General features: G+C 34.6%; 1 protein-coding gene across 1 annotated transcript in view; it reads left to right on the forward strand.

Annotated features, from left to right (window-relative positions):
* The first annotated feature begins 382 nt into the window (after nt 1–382).
* RXFP2 (relaxin family peptide receptor 2) overlaps nt 383–19231 on the forward strand; it is a 91195-nt gene continuing 72346 nt past the window's right edge. Inside the window, exon 1 of the mRNA XM_006158457.1 lies at nt 383–437. Coding sequence (XP_006158519.1) covers nt 383–437 — 55 coding nt within the window. The remainder of the gene's footprint in view (nt 438–19231) is intronic.

Raw genomic sequence — 19231 nt, forward strand, 5'->3', positions numbered from 1 at the left:
ATCATTTTAAAAGCTTGGGAATACCATATAATATAGAAGATATTCTAAAGGAAGAAAGTCTCTGAAAAATAATTTAAATTGGTGTTTCAATCTATTCAATATACAGAGCGCATGCCTCTGGACCAATCCTATTTTTGCCCTTAAAACTAAGGACTGGACTAAGGATTTCCAGCTCTGTCTGTCTGAATCAGATGTTCCTGTGTGGCAGTAAAGTCCAGGGTGGCCAAACAGTGGTGCAAAAGTACACTACAATGCTCTATGAGATGGCCCACATGGGAAGGTTCTGGTTCATATACAGAGACCTCTCTGCACATGCATGCTCTTCATTCAGGGTTGGCTATACTAGAGTTCAATAGCAGTATCTAAGATCATTTTCACCAAGATGGTGCTGAAAGCAAAGAAGAAAGTTCCTACCGTCGCCAAAGCTGAAGCCCAAGGCAAGGTTTCGAAAGGAAAAGGAGGCAGTGCTAAAAGGCATCCGCAGCCAAAAAAAAAAAAAAAGGAAGAGCCACATATCACCCACCTTCCAGAGGCTCAAAACTCTATGGTAGAGAGCAAAAAATTGGAGGACATAAAAGCAGTGAAGGTACTTAATGAGAATAGGACAGTGTGGAATGGGGGAGGTGAAGAGAAGAGGATAGAGAAAGATAGCAAGTGAACAATAGAAAGGCAGGACATTAGTGAGAAACAGATATGGCTTATTAACTGTTGATGATGACATGTATAGTATTCTCAACTGGATTGGCCTGAGAAGTATTTCATGATGGGCAAAGTATTTTTACAAGCAAAATGAGAAATAGCAATTGACTGTTTTAAAAAAAATAATTAGAATAATAATAATACAGATTGGGGAAAACATAGAAAAGATATTGAATGTTGAAGCGGGGAGATTAATGTCTCTGTATAGACTGACATGCATGGCATTCCCTTTTGAAAAAGCAATGTAATACACTGTAAAGTTATATGTAATCCAATGTAATATAAAGATTATGATGATAATAAAATATAAAAAATTTAAAAAAAAGAAAAATAAGTCCGTTACCAACAACTAAGAGCATTCCTTCATTAAAAAATGCTTGTGAATGACTTATAGTTGCTAGACTTTCTCTTTCTACAGTAATTAATAGAAATATTTAGTTTATACCATGGTGAAAATGCAGTTGATTTTGATTCAAAGTTATAATCTGGAATAAACTATGTGAAATCAAGATGATATTAACCAAGGTAAATTCCTACAATATTTACTGATAACTTTTCATCTGTACTCATTGGTCACTTAATTCTCAAACTTTCTTTCAAATTTTAATCAAATATTGCCTAATCTATCATCTTTTTTCCACTCCAGGGTATATGCTCAATTTCTTTTTTTTTTTCTTGTGTATCAGTAGAATTTTTTATTTGTTCCAATTATATGCTAAATATCACCTTGTTCCCAATTACATTGTAAACATTTTAAAGATATGGATTGTTTATTATTTTTAAGTGTCTCTACAGTATTATACATAAAGTCATTAAAAAAAAGAGCATGTTTATGTAAATTTTACTCTTTAAGCATAAGTCTTACTTTAAAATTCAAGAAGTCTGTATAGTCCAGATACTTCTATGTTGAATTGCTTTTGGAAGGAATTTTTAAATTGAAACCAAAGAAAGGCACAATGATAAACATACATCCTCACAAACACACAAGTATTCGTTAAGAATGATTGACCCTCTTTTTGTGAAAAAAAAAAAAAACAAACAAACAAACAAAAAAAAAAACTCTGTGCCTCCAAAGGCAGTTCAAATATCCTCAGAAGAGCATCCATAGGAGAAACAAGCTTGAACACTCTGCCATCATCAAGTTTTCCAACCACTGAGTCTGCCATAAAGAAGACAGAAAACAACACACTTGTGTTCATTGTGGATGTCAAGGCCAACAAGCACCAGATCAAACAGGCTGTGAAGAAGCTCTATGATATTGATGAGGCCAATGTCAACACCCTAATCAGGCCTGACAGAGAGAAGAAGACATATGTGCAACTGACTCCTGATGCTTTGGATATTTTTAACAAAACTGGGATCATCTAAACATGGGCTCATTCTAAACACATTTTTTTGAGAGTTTTTTTTGTTTTGTTTTGTTTTTTTGCTATAGGGCGCATGTGCTCGCCAGACAGAGAGAGACAGAGAGACAGAAAGTGGGAAATCACCCCTCAGGGCGGATGGCCACACCACAATCCCTTCTCCTCTGTTCTCCTCTCAGGATCTTGGGCACGCATGCACACACGCCCGGCGTGAGTTTTAAGCCACCGGGTCTGGGACGCGAACCGCAATCGGCTACATGGGAGTCCAGCGACATAGCCATTACACTAACTGCTGGTCCCTAAATGCACATTTTTTCACCATTAAAACAAAACAAAAATCTGTTGGGGATGCTGTCTATTTCTCTTTCCTCTGCTTTCTCTTTATCTCTGTCTCTCTTTTGCTTGTGGGAGAAATAAATAATTTTTTTCAAATAAATTAAAATGAATAAATAAAGTCAAAATCTCAGGGGCTTGCAACAAATGTGGATGCTTTGCTCATAAATCAGTGGATCACCTGTGGCTCTTCTGGACTTGGCTGAACTCAGTCATGCTCAAGCTCCATGTGACTTTCCTGGTTTAGGGATGGGAAAATACAAAACATCAAGCCACAAAAGCACATTTAAAGCCTCTGCCGGAAGGTAACATAGGTTACATCTGATCATAGTCAATTGGTGAAGCAAGTCTCAAGGCCAAGGCGAAAGTCAATGGAGCTGATGATACATACTATTGACTGAGAGGCACTGCCAAGTCACATGGCAAAATGTGAGGTTGCACAGGTTTTTTTTGCGGATGGGTGCCACTCCTCCTGGCTTTCAGAGGAGGCCAGAGATCAAACCTGGGTCTCCCAGGTTGTCCCAACTTCTGTGGAGCAGTAGCATCTTACCAGCAACCATGACTGGGCCCTTATTTATTTTTTCTAATATATCCACGCTTGACTTTATTTTACATTCCCTTTAAAAGGTCATTTGCTGGGTACATAATTTTAGGTGCTATTTATTTTCTCTCAGAACTTTTGAGTATTACTATACTTATTCTAACTTGTATTGCTGTAATTAACAAGAATGCAAGTATTCTCACTATTCCTTTGCAGATGATCTGTCTTCTCTCTGCTTTCTTTCATAGAGACTTCTCTCCATCTTTGATATTAAGCAATTTCAAAGCCAAATCCATACATTTGGATTTATTTTTATTTCCTACCTAGGAATTTGTTCTTCTTATAGCTATAAATTCTACTTTATTAGCTCTAGAAAATTCTCAATCATTATCTCTTCAGATAATTTCTCTTCTTCACTTTCATCCTTCTTTTCTTTGGTGAGTCTAGTTAGCTTTATGTTGAAATGTTCATGTTTTTCTCCAAATCTCTAATTTTTTTCATTCCAAGTTTAGTTATCCTACTCTCTGTATAATTTCTTCACTTACTATTCCAATTTATAACTTCTTATGTCAACAATGTCTTAGTGACTGCTTAGCTTATTCATTAATTTTTTAAACTCTAGAAATATAATAGTCATTTCTAAAAATTTTCTTTGGATCTTTTGATGATTTCTTACCCATTATTTTTTGTTGCTTCACATGTTTGTTTATTTAAAAATTTATATTCCACAACTAATTATTTCAATATTTCAAGTGCTTGGGGTCCTAAATGTATTTACTTTTGTTTTTGCTGACTTTCACCTATTTGTGTTTGGTTAATCTTTGATAGTAAGTTCAAATGTGGTTCATATTAATCTGGGTAAAATCCAGAGCTCTAAATTAAGAATCTTTTTTACAGAGTTTGTTTCGTATGTATGGTGCTAGGGAGAACTATCTTTAGTAGTCTTTAGCTTGACCCTCTGAGGAGGCTCTGGTTCAGCTCTTAGACTTTGCCACTGACTCATGGCTTCACCAAAACATTGCAGCCCTCATACCCACATGTCTTGTAAGGCAACCTTGCCTTTTACACTAGCTTACTGGGCTTTATTGCCATTTCAACATTCGTTTCTTGTTTTGTCTTGTGTTTTCTCTTTAGACTTAATTCTGCTCATTTCAAAGGCTCCAGAAATGCAATTCTTTAGTAGTCTTTAGCTTGACCCTCTGAGGAGGCTCTGGTTCAGCTCTTAGACTTTGCCACTGACTCATGGCTTCACCAAAACATTGCAGCCCTCATACCCACATGTCTTGTAAGGCAACCTTGCCTTTTACACTAGCTTACTGGGCTTTATTGCCATTTCAACATTCGTTTCTTGTTTTGTCTTGTGTTTTCTCTTTAGACTTAATTCTGCTCATTTCAAAGGCTCCAGAAATGCAATAAAAATCGTATAATGCAGGAGTTATTATTTTCAAGCAAGAAAGCCTCTGAAAATCTAATCTACTACACTGCCAGTAGTGGATGTCTCAGTGATATTTTTTATTCTGGGTTTATGGCTGTGCTCCTAATAGCTGAGCTTGCCAAGAGTTTAAATTCCCAGATAAATGAAGCGTGACTTAAATTATTTTAAACTGAAGACATCAGAGTTAGAGCACTTACCTTACACTTTCATGATCAAAATAGACTCTACCAGGACTGGTATGCTCACCTGATGGACGCACTGTGCTGATGAGATTGCATAATTCAGTTGGATTTGCTCTGCCTGCAGTATGCACATAAATCTGTTACCACCGCTGTGAAGGTTATTCAAAATATCCATCTTATTGAATGGTGAATTAATGCTATAAACTCAAATAGAGAGGCTAACATAATTACAATCACAAATACTTAGTCAGTAGGGCTGCATTATTAAGGTTTTACTATAACTTAATTTATGTTAAGGAAATCACTCAAGTGAACATTGCCATTGTTGGCCTATTCATGAGTTTGGAATTCTCATTTTTAGTATTGTATAATCTATCTTGTTGATCGAAAATGATTATCTATTAATGTAATTTATTCATTGAATATCACTATGTCCTTTTCAACCCCCAACAGAATGTGATACTATACTGCTAATGGATCAAGTTTTGTGAATGAAAGACTATATACAAGGCTATCCAATAATTTAGAGTGGATGTTTATTATAGTAAATACCTTGATTAAAAATATTAATTTTACAAGATAGTGAATTATAGCCTATATAATAAATAATCACGCAATTCTGAAAATGAGTTCAAATCAGGCTTTTCTGTGTTGGCCCCATGGCCTAATGGGTAAGAAAGCTGAAATCCACATGGCCAAATACGGTTTGAATCCTGGCCCTGCTGATTTGAAAAACACTCTCAGTGTGTGTGTGCATTCATGCCCCAAACCCAGACAGGATGGAGAAATGGAGAAGGGATCATGGTGTGACCATGCCCCATTGAGAGGTGCTTTCTCTCTCTCCCTCCTCTTGCTATCTCTGTCTCTTTGTTTCTCTCTGGCAAACACATGCTCCCTCTAACAATTAAAAAAAAAAAAAGACAGGGTTTTTCTTACCACAGTTAAATAAATTGTGTCCTTGATTTTAGAACTTTATTAATAATAGTTTCTAAGACATGCATAAAAGTTATAATAGAAAGCTAAGAAAATGCTTGTTCCACCCTGACCTCAACACATAGAACTAGGTAATTAGTTCTTTCTGTAAAGAAACTTCATTGGATTAGCTAGAGATATGTTGAATTGTGCTAGATAGCAAATTATATATTTACATAAGCACTTATATTATTATTGCCACAAGAACAGGTGCTATTGTCAGAAGACTGAAATGAAGAAATGAGTTTATTCAGGCAAGGGTCGATAAAATATACTCATGCACATTTGAAATTAACATCCAGTGATGAATCAGTTTGTACAAGTCCTCCAACTCAGCTCTGCATGAAGCACTCTCTGGACCTGCCTTACCAACTGTGTCTCTAAGGAGAGAGTATATTCACTCACCCTTGTTTAGACACATACATTATATTCCTGTGTACATTTCATTCATTTTGGTTTCAGTTCAAAAGGCTGGATAGTCACAGTAAATACATTAAAGAAAAACATATTCAGTGAAATAGCATTTCAATGCTCGTACTTTCTGCCTTTAAAAACCAATGAGCCAAAGATGTCCTTAAGTATTATTTATAATTATTGAGTTCTGAATCTTTTCAGGTTAATATTTCAAAGATGAAGTTTGAAAAACCTAACAGAAAGGAATAATGATTTAATATTTTTTTGCAGTTGAAATCTATTGGTAAGTTTTAATATTTACAGTCAAAGTTCTTTAAAGTCTTCACTCCTTTTCCTACAAAAATTAATTTTTATAGGAAGTTTACTTAAACTTTAAATATACTTGTAATGGACAATTCATAGTATTTAACTGCACTTAAAAATTTATGCTTGAAGTTTCAGTACCAGAAACTAACATTCATCATCTTGACAGCAAAACACAAAATGTAAAAAACCTAATTATCCTTGATTTTGTTTTTCTTTGAGAGAGGTGAAGCAAGTTTTTTCCAAAAAAGACTTCAAGATTACTGAAGATAAAAAAAAAGGGGGGGTTGAAATGTAAGAAAAGGTCTTAAAATATTTCTTTTCATCTTTTACTTTATTCTCTGTTGCTTTTTCTTTGGTTTGAGAAATCAGATGAGAACACATCTAAATGCATCTGGAATATTGCTTAGGGAATTGAACTTACTTCTTGAGAGAAAAAAACTATATTATGTAATAAATAAAATACTTTTTATTTCTAATTCTCTTTGAATCTTTATTCTATCAAAGGCTAGAATCAAACAAAAGAACAAGAAAAACTCTTCCTTTTATGATTCATGATGACAATAGACAACTGCCATGAGATAGTGTTTCAAGAAAGGATGCGGTTAACAGCATATAAGAGAACTAGCATCATTCAGTTAGAAAATCCACTACCCAAATCAGGACTACAGACTCTTCTCCGCTCAAACGATTTTTTAGATAATAAAAATACATACTCTGACAAGGAAATTCTACAATAATTCTTTGAAGAAGTCTTTATGATCACACTAGGGACGATGAAACCTTACAATTGAAAGCCCCTTTCTATACTTTAACTTGTACTAACTATGCTGTTAAAGAAGGCACTTTGGAGATATAAGAGCTAAATTATACTTAATGTTTTCTAATAGGTGTGCAACACAGAATTGAAATCAAGAATAAAATGATTCCCTTCAAAAAAAGGAATATAATTTGGGGGGGGGAGTAAGTAAAATTACTCACTTAAGTATTGTATAAATATTTTACAGTAAACAACTACTTAACACATGATTTTAATCATTACTCTCTTCTGCAGAGAGTATATTTGAACAGAAGTAGTTATTCCTTTATGTTAGTAGTAGATATATTTGTTTTCTTTCTTTCTTTCTTTTTTCCTTTTTTGCTTATTGCATGAAATATAGGCTTATAAAGAGTTCATATTCAGTGTAAATCTATCTTTAGATAAATTTTATGTATAAGAACTTTATATATGTTTGGATTTAAATAAGAGCAAATTGTCTACATGATTTGAGGAAAAAAACTACATTTATTTAAAAAACTCTGTCTAATAATACCAAACTCTTTTTGTATATCTCCTTTTACACACCATTATGTATTAATGACCAAGAGCACAATCGCACATTTAAAACAAAATAAAACAAAAAAGAAAGAACAAACAAGATAGGCTGTATAGTGACAAGAGTCCATCTCTCCTCATGCCAGTGAAGTTCTAGCTGTGAGCATGCTCAGACACAAGGGAGGCACCAAAGTTACTATATCAGAACTCCTTCTGAGATATAAGGAGGATACGTCTAATAACTCAACTGCTATAAACCTATTGCTATTTTTCTGGTATTAAGCATCTCTACAGCCTCAGATCGATTACAATGTTCCTTCTACTTTATTTCATCCTTCTGATAGATGTCAAAGGTAAGGCTACCACTTTCTCATTTAAATAAATGCAATTCTCAAAGAAAAAAATATATATATATAAATTTCATTCTATTGATAATAGACTCATTGCAATGTTTAACAGACATCAAATTTCTGTTCTCATCATTATCACTGTTGCTTATAGTAACACAGCCTAGCAATTTCCAGATGCAACATTTTTATGAAAACTTGCCTTTATATGTTATTAAAGCTGTAGATAAACTATCTTTTACAAATGTTGACTATATCAATTAAAATGAAGAAAATCTCTTTTAGTGCTTTTTTCTTAAGTATGACAAATTAATAAGCTAAAATTTTGTTTTGTGAAAGTTCAACCAGTTGTAATATAGCCATGAATTTTATGTAATTGTTAGTAAATATATTTCAATGTTAACATAAACAGAGAACTGTTAAACTACACACAAATCTGAAAAACAGTATCTCTCCCTAAGAGTAAACTTATCTCAAATAAAGGTATTAAAAATCTCTAACAGTGCATCTACTTTGATCATTTGCTTTTCTATTTTAAATTTTGGGGCATTTTTATTTCAATTAATTTATTAATTTTCAAGTTAATGTCATTCTTATTATAAAGCTAACAAAAAATAAAATTTAAATCTCCACTTGGTTTTAAAAAAAGAGAATTGTTTTGCTGTAAGCTTGTACACTTGCAAATAATCTATTCATCATACTCAAGGTATACTGGATTTATTATTATTATTATTACTACTATTCAAAAATATATCTATTTTAATTCATAATTCTTCTTAAAGATGTTTGATAAACATCTGTGAATAAAAGTTTAAATGTAAAATTATTTTTTTATTGCCTGAGTAATTATTTTTAGTTTTTTTAATAATAAATTATATTAAATAAATTTCAATCGAATAATCTTAATCTTGAAATAAAATGCAATATTCGTGAGCAATTAACAACCGTTAATAAATAAAATATTTTTAATAGTTTTAAAATGTTTAAATTTTGTTTTGAATTTGAAATGGTACAAAAACTTCATTTCAAATTATTTAAAAATATTATACCAATACACATAACATAACTTTTATTTTGTATTTTAATCTCTCTTGCTTGAAAAGCTAAATATTACCTAAGAAATAACATTTTAATTCATCTTGTGTAAAATGCAGTTGTAGAAAGCAGTCTATTACTTGGATTTAAAGTCTTAGAAGTTCATGTCCTAACCACATTTGAAATACGCAACTTGATATGATTTTTAAGAATAAACTGTTTAAAAGTAGGCTCTTAAATATAACACATAGCATAAAGATTACCTGTACCCTTAAAAAAGTCTTTAATATATTAGACTGTAAATATAGTTAACCAGTTTTGCTATACTACTCTTACAATAGTGCATTTAATTGATTTTACTTAAATACTTAGTGAGATGAAAAACATCTATTACCATAATAGTAAACAAACAACCAAACCAAAAAATCTATTACTAAAATAACATTTTGTTATTTACCATAACATAATGGTATTCTTTAGGCTAAAATGTTTAAAAGAAAAAGCAAAATTTTAAACGGATAATTTTTGTTTGATTTTATATCTAAAAGTAAATGCCATATATCAGATTTGTCATATCAACCTAATAAATATTTATTGATTAATTGTAACTCCTTTAATTTTTCATTTTTTAATTTTACACTACTTTTGATTGCTAATTTGAACTGTTAGATTTTAAATTATTAATTTCCAAGGCAGGACATAGTAATCAATACTTTGATATCTTATTCTTACTTAATAAAAGAAATAAGCATTTGTTATATAATTAGTACAACATTTTCTTTTTTACAATAAAATTATAGATAGTCCAAAGAGTAAGGTTTTTTAAAACAAAAAAAGAAAGAAAGTTCATTTAGAATCATATAATGGTAAAGTTTTTTTAAGTCTAAATAAATATTTGTGATAAATTCTTAAGCTAAATCTAAACAAAATGAAAAGTTAAAAATTACAAGATTGTCTTTTCTGACTGTGATCACAACCTACAGAATGAATAATATTGACTATCTTAAGCTACAGCCATTACTTGTTGACTACAGGTGATATATCTTATTATTACAGAATTTTATCAATTTATTCATTGGGTACCCTTGTTAATCAGCCTAAAATCACCTCAATAAATAAATTGACTAAGGATATATTACAAATCAGAAACATGAATCTGTTAAATACATAAGAAATGAAAAGCATGAGATATTGAGGATGTTACTTGGTAACTTCTAATTACTACTTATTCAGATCCAGATCATTTGCTAAGCAAAAAATACTGTTGACCAAAGCAGGGCCCATGTAGCATTTTGAATGAGCAGTGTTTGACTGCCCCCTAATGGCCAAGTTTAAGGCCCGACTTAGTCAATTACAAGTGATAGTTCAACTTGGTTGCTATGACTTGAGAAAAGGTTTTCCAACTAAATTTTAATTTCACGCAATAACACTCGTGCTGAAGATAGCTGTAAAAATCAATTACATTTCAGGCCAGTCACCCTGACGGGCTAGGGCAGCACCACTAATGAAAAAGAAACTGCCTACTAGAGGGCTGAACGAAGCCGCTGAGAGGAAGGAGGGAAAAGCTCAGAAACGCGAACGTTAAAGACACTAGTGAAATATAGCTCACAACAAATGTTTGCTAATTGGTTCATCTTCCTGTAAATAAATACCAAGTGTAATAAGAGAAGGTTTTTTTTGTTTTGAAAGAATTATTTCATTTAATTTTATTTATTTTAATTTGACCAGAAAGGTATAGAGTGAGTGAAAGTAAGAAAACAAGCCACCAGGGACTTGAACCACAGTCAGCAGTGTGGGAGTCCAGCGCCCTTAACCACCCTGCCACCTGCCAGACACATAATAAAAGAGTTTTTAAGGTTTCTCATTTGAAGTGGCAAAGTTGTCTGCCACCTGAATTTTAGAGACAAAATTGGAATGCTGTTTTTCAACAAGATGATAGTGGGAAAATAGAACATTTTAATCTTGAAAAAAAGTAGCCCAAATAAAATTCAATAACTTAGAAACAATTTCGTTTAAATAGTTATGTAACAGTAATTACATCAAGTTTTTCAGGTGTAGCTACCTGAGAGCCCCAAATGGCTTCATTTGCTTATTTGATAAATACATACTATTCATCAAGAAAAAAAAGTGCTTGTTTTACAGTTTTACATGAGAAATAATAATGGAATTAGAGGCATAATGATCTGAAAACAGCAAAATAAACCTCAATTATATGTTTACTCACATTGACCAAGTTCTCACCCCTATACTTCCAGTTGTTCAGTATGTATTAAAAAAATCAAGGTTAGCGATTTTAAATGCCCCAGAAGAGACCTGAAATTAAAAGAAAATAATCAATGCAGTGCTGAAGCAATAAATAGGCTTCAAAATGTTCTACAATTAGAAAGGAACTGCAGCTGAGAAAGTCACTTTTTTACAAATAAAAAGCCTTTAAGATATGTTCAACCTGATGTGAAATTCCAGCCCTCTTTTCTCACTTTTCCTCTGCCCTGACTTGGGCCCCTTGCTTCCATTTCTGTCCATGCTGCTCTCCTCCTCTACCCTGCCCCCTCCCACACTTCCCACCACAATTACCCTCTGCTCCTCACCTTTGCACAAATCTGTCTTAGATGCCTTCTTGGCCTCTCTTTCTACTACTTCTACACCTCATCCTCTCACTCTCATCTCTGTCGTTCTGGTTTCCTTGCCTCTGAAATCTGTCTTTGATTTGAACTCTCTTGCGCACCTCTGGCCTTGTCCTTTCTGCATCCTGTTCCCTCTAATTCTTGCGTCTGCTCCATCTTGATCATTCAAACCTGCCTTTCCATTTCCACCTTGGAATATAACTATCCCTCAATTTGCCCCCTTCTCAAATATTCCTTCCCTCTTTGGGACCAGCAGTTAGTGTAATGGCTATGTCGCTGAACACCCATGTAACCGACCACAGTTCAAGTCCTAGACCCGGTGGCTTAAACTCACAACGGGTGCCTGTGCCTGTGTGCCCAAGATCGTGAGAAGAGGATGGAGAAAAAGGGATGGTGGCGTGGCTATCCCCTCTGCGGGGTGATTTCTCGCTTTCTGTCTCTCTGTCTCTCGCTGTCTTTCTGGCAAGTGCACACACCCTATAGCAAAAACCTTTCCAAAAAAAATTCCTTCCCTCTGATCACCTGCTGTTACTGAGCTTCCTCCCCAGAGGCTTCCAGTGTCTTCTTTTCTTCCCTTTCCTTCCCTTTCCTCTTTTCTGTTATTTTTCTTTACCCCCATTGTCTCCTAGCCTGTCTGTAAGCACAACTTCTGTTGCTCAGATCGCTGGAGTCCCTGTGCAAACAGAGGCAACGAGGATATCTTCTTACTTCTCAACACCGTGTGCTCGCTTTTTGGAAGTTATTGGTGATTGTTTATAAGCCTGAAATCCGGAGAGCTCTGAAAACTGAACATTTGAATGCCTTTGCCTATAAAAATCTGATCAGAATCGACCATAGGCTATTTAGAGCATTTTTTTCACTTATTGCAAAATTTCATACTTTATACTATAAAAAAAATAATGAATTTGATTATGAGATTTTGCCCCAGAGCTAGTAGGAAATGTTTTACAATTTATAATACATGCATTACATGAACTTTCTAAAGTTAAAAAATATATAAATTCTTTCCAAAAATTTCTACTAAGGCAGTAAAAAGTTGTACTAGTTGTCACCCTGTTCAGATCACCTGTGCCACTTTCTTTCTCATAGTAAATATAATGACTATGTTTTTTTAAAGAGAGATTTTTGCTATAGGGCACGTACGCTTGCCGGAGAGACAGAAAGTGAGAAGTCACCCTCCAAGGGGGGATGGCCACACCATAATCCTTCTCCTTCATTCTCCTCGTGGGATTTTGGGCATGAACATATGCCCAGGGCTATGTGTACAAGGTGCATATAAAACAAATGAATTTCACATTTGGAATTGGGTCCCATCCTTGAGATATATCATGTGACTATTCCAAAATCTTAAAAAAAAAAAAAAAAAAAAAAATCCCAGAGAAGATCTGCAATTTTTTTTGTCCCATGCTTTTGCCACCTGCCAGACACATAATAAAAGAGTTTTTAAGGTTTCTCATTTGAAGTGGCAAAGTTGTCTGCCACCTGAATTTTAGAGACAAAATTGGAATGCTGTTTTTCAACAAGATGATAGTGGGAAAATAGAACATTTTAATCTTGAAAAAAAGTAGCCCAAATAAAATTCAATAACTTAGAAACAATTTCGTTTAAATAGTTATGTAACAGTAATTACATCAAGTTTTTCAGGTGTAGCTACCTGAGAGCCCCAAATGGCTTCATTTGCTTATTTGATAAATACATACTATTCATCAAGAAAAAAAAGTGCTTGTTTTACAGTTTTACATGAGAAATAATAATGGAATTAGAGGCATAATGATCTGAAAACAGCAAAATAAACCTCAATTATATGTTTACTCACATTGACCAAGTTCTCACCCCTATACTTCCAGTTGTTCAGTATGTATTAAAAAAATCAAGGTTAGCGATTTTAAATGCCCCAGAAGAGACCTGAAATTAAAAGAAAATAATCAATGCAGTGCTGAAGCAATAAATAGGCTTCAAAATGTTCTACAATTAGAAAGGAACTGCAGCTGAGAAAGTCACTTTTTTACAAATAAAAAGCCTTTAAGATATGTTCAACCTGATGTGAAATTCCAGCCCTCTTTTCTCACTTTTCCTCTGCCCTGACTTGGGCCCCTTGCTTCCATTTCTGTCCATGCTGCTCTCCTCCTCTACCCTGCCCCCTCCCACACTTCCCACCACAATTACCCTCTGCTCCTCACCTTTGCACAAATCTGTCTTAGATGCCTTCTTGGCCTCTCTTTCTACTACTTCTACACCTCATCCTCTCACTCTCATCTCTGTCGTTCTGGTTTCCTTGCCTCTGAAATCTGTCTTTGATTTGAACTCTCTTGCGCACCTCTTGCCTTGTCCATTCTGCATCCTGTTCCCTCTAATTCTTGCGTCTGCTCCATCTTGATCATTCAAACCTGCCTTTCCATTTCCACCTTGGAATATAACTATCCCTCAATTTGCCCCCTTCTCAAATATTCCTTCCCTCTTTGGGACCAGCAGTTAGTGTAATGGCTATGTCGCTGAACACCCATGTAACCGACCACAGTTCAAGTCCTAGACCCGGTGGCTTAAACTCACAACGGGTGCCTGTGCCTGTGTGCCCAAGATCGTGAGAAGAGGATGGAGAAAAAGGGATGGTGGCGTGGCTATCCCCTCTGCGGGGTGATTTCTCGCTTTCTGTCTCTCTGTCTCTCGCTGTCTTTCTGGCAAGTGCACACACCCTATAGCAAAAACCTTTCCAAAAAAAATTCCTTCCCTCTGATCACCTGCTGTTACTGAGCTTCCTCCCCAGAGGCTTCCAGTGTCTTCTTTTCTTCCCTTTCCTTCCCTTTCCTCTTTTCTGTTATTTTTCTTTACCCCCATTGTCTCCTAGCCTGTCTGTAAGCACAACTTCTGTTGCTCAGATCGCTGGAGTCCCTGTGCAAACAGAGGCAACGAGGATATCTTCTTACTTCTCAACACCGTGTGCTCGCTTTTTGGAAGTTATTGGTGATTGTTTATAAGCCTGAAATCCGGAGAGCTCTGAAAACTGAACATTTGAATGCCTTTGCCTATAAAAATCTGATCAGAATCGACCATAGGCTATTTAGAGCATTTTTTTCACTTATTGCAAAATTTCATACTTTATACTATAAAAAAAATAATGAATTTGATTATGAGATTTTGCCCCAGAGCTAGTAGGAAATGTTTTACAATTTATAATACATGCATTACATGAACTTTCTAAAGTTAAAAAATATATAAATTCTTTCCAAAAATTTCTACTAAGGCAGTAAAAAGTTGTACTAGTTGTCACCCTGTTCAGATCACCTGTGCCACTTTCTTTCTCATAGTAAATATAATGACTATGTTTTTTTAAAGAGAGATTTTTGCTATAGGGCACGTACGCTTGCCGGAGAGACAGAAAGTGAGAAGTCACCCTCCAAGGGGGGATGGCCACACCATAATCCTTCTCCTTCATTCTCCTCGTGGGATTTTGGGCATGAACATATGCCCAGGGCTATGTGTACAAGGTGCATATAAAACAAATGAATTTCACATTTGGAATTGGGTCCCATCCTTGAGATATATCATGTGACTATTCCAAAATCTTAAAAAAAAAAAAAAAAAAAAAAATCCCAGAGCAGATCTGCAACGTTTTTTTGTCCCATGCATTTCGGATAAGAGATACTGGTCCTCTGTCAATCTTTTTTGTGCCTATAGAAAAAAGTTTTATGTAAGATCATGTTCAGATTTTGCTCACATGTGCAATCCTGATCTAGAAGTTCAGAAAAAAAGGTGGATTTTATTCTTCAGATTGTGCTTTATCAGAGAGTAGAGGACATACAGCACAAAGATTTGGAATAATAGAGAGCTGTGTAGATGCTGAGAGATTAGCGCAGAAAAAGCAGAACAGTGACAAGGATCTGGGTCAGCCAACCCATGTTCAAGTCACAACCTGACCTTACTAGCATACTGCTTTCAGAATATAAACAAATCATCTACTTTGTTGTAGTATTGACATAATTATTATCCAGTTCCTAAGAATCACTTGTGATGATACTGTGCCAGCTCCTGATGATTCAGTAGGTCTGGGCAGGTGGGGGGAGACCCTGCACATTTAAGAAGCATCCCAGATAATTCCACTGGGACTATCCTATGGATTACACCTCTGGAAAGACATACAGTTGGTCCCTCTTATTGTTGGGTTCTGTATCCTTGGATTCAAACAACTCTGAGTTGGAAATAATGGAAAAAAAAAAAAAAACTGGTTGCATCTGTTGAGTATATACAGATGTTTTACCTAGTCATTTGTCCTTAAACAATACAATATAATAATGATTTGCATAATATTTACATGGTATTAGGTACTATAAGTAATCTAAAGATGATTTAAATTATACTGGGGGATATGTGTAGATTATATTCAAATACTATACCATTTTATATAAGGGTCTAGCATCCTTAGATTTTTCTTTTTTTTTTAATATGTGGGTGGTCTTGGAACGAATCTCACACAGTTACCAAGAGGTGACTGTTTTGCAGTTAGCACATTGAAATACAAGTAGTATTTTTTTTCTGTAAGAGAAGCTAATTCTGTGTATATCAGGATTGCTAATTAGGTCCCCCTGGATTGTTTGACACATTAATTGTACTTGAAAGGGTGTTTTTTTTTTAATTTGGTGATTATAAGGACAAATTAAAGTTTTGATAAGGAAATAGCTGAATCTACATTGTTTAATAATCAATTTACAGCTACTTAGTGGACAGATAATTTAAAAAACTATAATTAATATGCAAGTTTATCTATATTACAGGCTTGCTGTTAATTACCACTCCCTCGTTTTGAAGAAATTAATAAATTAATACAAATGGCTAGAAAGGGGGTTTTATGATTTGGGGTCAGATCATCTTTCTCATGCATCACCTGGTTTTCCTTATTCACTTGTTTCTTCAATTACAGCCCAGAGAACATTGAATTGGTCATTTCCTCTCTTTGTCTCTGTCTCTGTCTCTCTGTATTATTCACAACTTGCATGAGACATTCTGTCTCAACCAGGTAGGCTTAAAGTAGAATATCTATTACTATAGATATTACCACTCCTAATTTTCTTTTATGTAAATCCATGACACAGGAGAAATTTATTATATATTGAGTCTCTTTCATTCTGCCTGTGAGGGCCTTTTCTCTTAGAAAGTTAAAACATACTGTTTGAGAATGAGATGAGAGAGTCTTTATGTATACTTTCCTACAGGCAGAGAAAGGATACTAATCCATGCTGAGTGTTACTGAAAACCCACTTCCCTTACTTGAAGCCGTTTCCTTTATAGCTGCTTCCTGTTTCCCACTTTAAAAGTTACCTTTATTGTAAAATCTAAAGCTAAAATTATCTACTTGAAAAAAAATAAATTGCCGTCCCTAAAAATACAAGGCTTTGCAAATGCCATGGTATTTTTGTTCACTATATGTGTGAATTGTCATTTCTGGGAAAAGTGAAGTGTGAAGAACTTACCTGAGCTATGACTTGAGATTCCCAGACAAATGTGGGTTTCCTTAAACCCAACCTACATAGAGACTCCAGGAAAACTAGGACACTTAGCTGCTTCTCCTCCATGTAGATGGCCTCAAGCAAAAATGTCAACAAACAAATGCAGTGATATGAGGCAAAAAAAAAAAAAAAAAAAGTAAAATGGTCATAAAGCTTCTAAAGCCATTTAACCCACATTAATGTTCTAGGCAACATGTATATGCCCATATTTGGCCCAGGCATCTGATGTGAATTATCACTGAGGTTCCAATATGTTCCACACACCATTAGGCTCACTGACAGAAACAACATGACTATTCTTGAAAGTGTTAAATAAGTTTACACAGCAATTTTTTGAAAGGTTTTTGCCATAGTATATATATACTCACTAGAGATAGAGAGAGAGAGGGAAAGTGATAAATCACCCCCCCAGGGGATGATGGCCACACTGCAATCCTTTCTCCTCCTCAGGATTGGGCATGTATGCACATGAACCCAGCCTGATTTACAAGCAACTAGGTAACTCGAGCTGAGATCAGTCATGTGGGAGTCCAGCACCTTAATCACTATGTCGCTTGCTGACCCTAGACAGCAATTTTTGAGTCAATGCTATATGGTAAATCTGAGGATTTTTCTAATCAAAGGGAAATCAAAATAAATAAAACACAATTATTTCCATTAAATGGCCTCAGTGACTTAAGGGAAAAAAGAAAAAAATATCTATAAATATAATGAAATGCCATAAATACTACAATAGAGGTAAGTGCAAGGTAGTTTAGGAAGAAAAACAAGAACATTTATAATCTGGTCTCAGAAAGGATCTGTAAAGTTTTCCCAAAAATGACTTCTGAGATAAATACCAAAGAAACAAAAAGTAAAAAAGAAGAAAAACTGCATTTCGGAAATAAAAACAGCACACGCCAAAGTCTTAGTATCTTATTGCCATCAAAGTCAGAGCTGTTGGGAAGATTCCCCTGACTAAACACATAAATGTTGCAGACAGTAAAGGAGACTGTCCACTGGCTTGATCTGAAATTGCTTGGATGCTTTGGTATGTTCCTTTTCTGTACCATACAGTATGCCATTGTGGAATATACCACACTTAAAATCCATTTTATTTCTCAAAGTCATTTGGATGATTTCCAGTTTGAGACAATCATGAATAATGTTTTGGGGAATGCTCTTACATGAGTCTTTCAGTGTGCATGTGTACATATCTCTCTGGGTTTACACTTAGAAGTAAAACTGCTGACTCACAGTGTTTCAAAACTTCAAATTTACTAGATAATGACACATTGTTTTCCAAAGTAACTTTTTCAGTTAACATTACCACCAGTAGTGGGTGAGAGTTTGCATAGCTTCACAACTTCTCCAAATAGTGTATCATGGGGTTTTAAAAAAATTATTCTCATACTAGTAATCTGTATTTATAGCATATAGGGTTCTAATTTGCATTTCCCTGATTATCAGTTAGATTTGATTTTTAGCTGTTTTGACATCCTCTTTGTTAGTAGTTATTCAAGTCTCCTGCCTCTTTTTCTACTTACTGTTAATCTCTTCCTTATTGATTTATGAGATATCTGCATATATTTTAATTATAGGCCCTTTGCAAATATCATCTGCTCTGCAACTTGCCTTTACACTTTCTCTTTTTTTTTTTTTTAGAGGTTTTTCCCATAGGGCACATGCGCTCACCAGTAAGACAAAGAGAGACAGAGAGACAGAAAGCAAGAAATAACCCCCCACCCCCTGGGAGGATGGCCACATGGCAATCCCTTCTCCTCTATTCTCCTTTTGGGATCTTGGGCATGCATACACGCATGTCTGGCGTGAGTTTAAACCACTGGGTCCAGGACTCTAACCACAGTTGACTACATGGAGTCCAGTGACATAGCCATCACACCAACTGCTGGTCCCACCTTTAACACTTTCTTAATGATACCTTTTCTATAAACTGAAGTTTTTAGGTTTTTTGTTTGTTTGTTTGTTTTTGTTTTCTCTTTAAATGTATTTATTTTTTACATTAATTCACTATACATCATTACAGTATACAGATGAATTTTCCATCCAAAATACACTGTGTATTGGCTCAATCAAGCACATCAATATACATGTTATCCACAAATAATTTTCCAATTCTTATGTCTTGTATACTTTGTTTTTCATTTTGCCATCCTTGATTCCCTA

Source organism: Tupaia chinensis, unplaced genomic scaffold (assembly GCF_000334495.1).
Source record: "Tupaia chinensis unplaced genomic scaffold, TupChi_1.0 Scaffold000597_1, whole genome shotgun sequence".
NCBI lineage: Eukaryota > Metazoa > Chordata > Mammalia > Scandentia > Tupaiidae > Tupaia > Tupaia belangeri.